Source organism: Glycine soja, chromosome 4, assembly GCF_004193775.1.
Source record: "Glycine soja cultivar W05 chromosome 4, ASM419377v2, whole genome shotgun sequence".
NCBI lineage: Eukaryota > Viridiplantae > Streptophyta > Magnoliopsida > Fabales > Fabaceae > Glycine > Glycine soja.
In genome coordinates, this window is record NC_041005.1 from 4273690 (window position 1) to 4275206 (window position 1517).

At 33.1% G+C, this 1517-nt stretch overlaps 1 protein-coding gene across 1 annotated transcript; it reads right to left on the reverse strand.

Moving 5' to 3' along the window:
• Positions 1 to 265: 265 nt before the first annotated feature.
• On the reverse strand, positions 266 to 968 carry LOC114408834. The gene has a single exon (XM_028372012.1). It carries the CDS (start codon positions 892 to 894, stop codon positions 547 to 549), a length of 348 nt encoding a protein of 115 aa, XP_028227813.1. The 5' UTR covers positions 895 to 968; the 3' UTR covers positions 266 to 546.
• Between the last annotated feature and the right edge of the window lie 549 nt (positions 969 to 1517).

The window sequence follows — 1517 nt, forward strand, 5'->3', positions numbered from 1 at the left end:
AGGATAACATTGGAGAAAGTATCGCTTGATCACCAAAATACACAATTGCTATTACGGACGAAATAGAAGACCTTAAACATTTAGTGGAGACATACAAGTAAGCAAATTCCCTTGAAGCTATTTGTTGCAAAACTAATTCTGTTTAAAAGTAGAGGATTGCTTGCAATCCAATAATGATAATGATAATAATAAAGACAGGGTTGCGGAAATACATATAACAGAAGGCTCACTAAATGGTAACATATCATATCATTACTACACATGATTTAATTAATCCATCTGACCCATCATAAAGTTAAAATCATGAACAACAAAATAAATATAATTTCATTTCATTTCACCCCTCAAAGGAAGATTAGAAGATCTTCGAGGACCTAATTATAAGTAACAAATTATTCCACATATAGACAAAAACCTTTGACGAACTCAAATAAACCGATCACAAATTCATAACCCCATCAATGATTAATCTACAATTCTTCTCATAAACGCATCTCATATATGTAAAACCAGAAATTTAAATACGAGCAGCAATTAATTAAACCACTACCAACCATAAACCACATGGGAGTACTTGTTCTTCAGCCACCTGAAGCTCTTCCTGAAGGACCCTTTGATCTTTCCTTCCACAGAATACATTTTATAGCTAGCAACCCTCTTCTTCCTCTGAAGCTCAGGATCAGCAAAGCTCCAAGACTTGGAGAAAGAAGACCCTGCAGAAATGCTTTTTCCTTTCTTCAACTTCAAGTCCCTAGGAGGACCTATTTGAGTTTGTGCATAAGAAGCACTATAAGTTCTGAGACTAAGATCATAAGGCCTAGGAGCTCCATAGTAGCTCTCTATCTGCATCATTTGCCCATTTGCATAAGACCTTGATCTTTGAAACTCCTCCATAGGAATTAAGCAAAGAATGAAAGAGCCAAAAGGGTTCTCTCTCTCTCTCTTCAACTCTTCACCCTTTTTTCCCTTTTATTACAAAGAAGAATATCAAAGTATGAGGGACAGTGGTGGCGTGGGGTCCAACAAAGACCATAGGAGCTTCGGTCTACGGTGGCTTTGGCTGGCTTAGTTTTACTTTCAATTTTTATTTTTATTGTAGCTTTGTCTACTTATTATTAAATTCCATCCACTGTTACTGACTTCTAGGGGGAATTCATATATTCATTGTTAGGTGGCGTGTTTTGTGGGGGAATCCAAATGTTGCAAGAGTTATTATATTCATAATTCATGTACTTCTTTTTTCTTTTGTTGTACACTTATTTTATTTTTATTTCCCGTTGTGTAAATTATTATATTTGGTCTTTTGTATAAGAAATAAATTGGATTTTTTCTTCTAATTGTGTTTATCAGTTTCTATTTCCCTCTTTCTATTTTAATAAGTTTTCTATAATTATGTTTATTGGTTTATCCCCTTTAATATCATCTTAGATTTTAATTTTTGTATTTGATTTGTGATTTTAGTTTATATTTAAAAAAATCTACAATCTTACCTTAATTTTTAATTTTGCATAGTATTT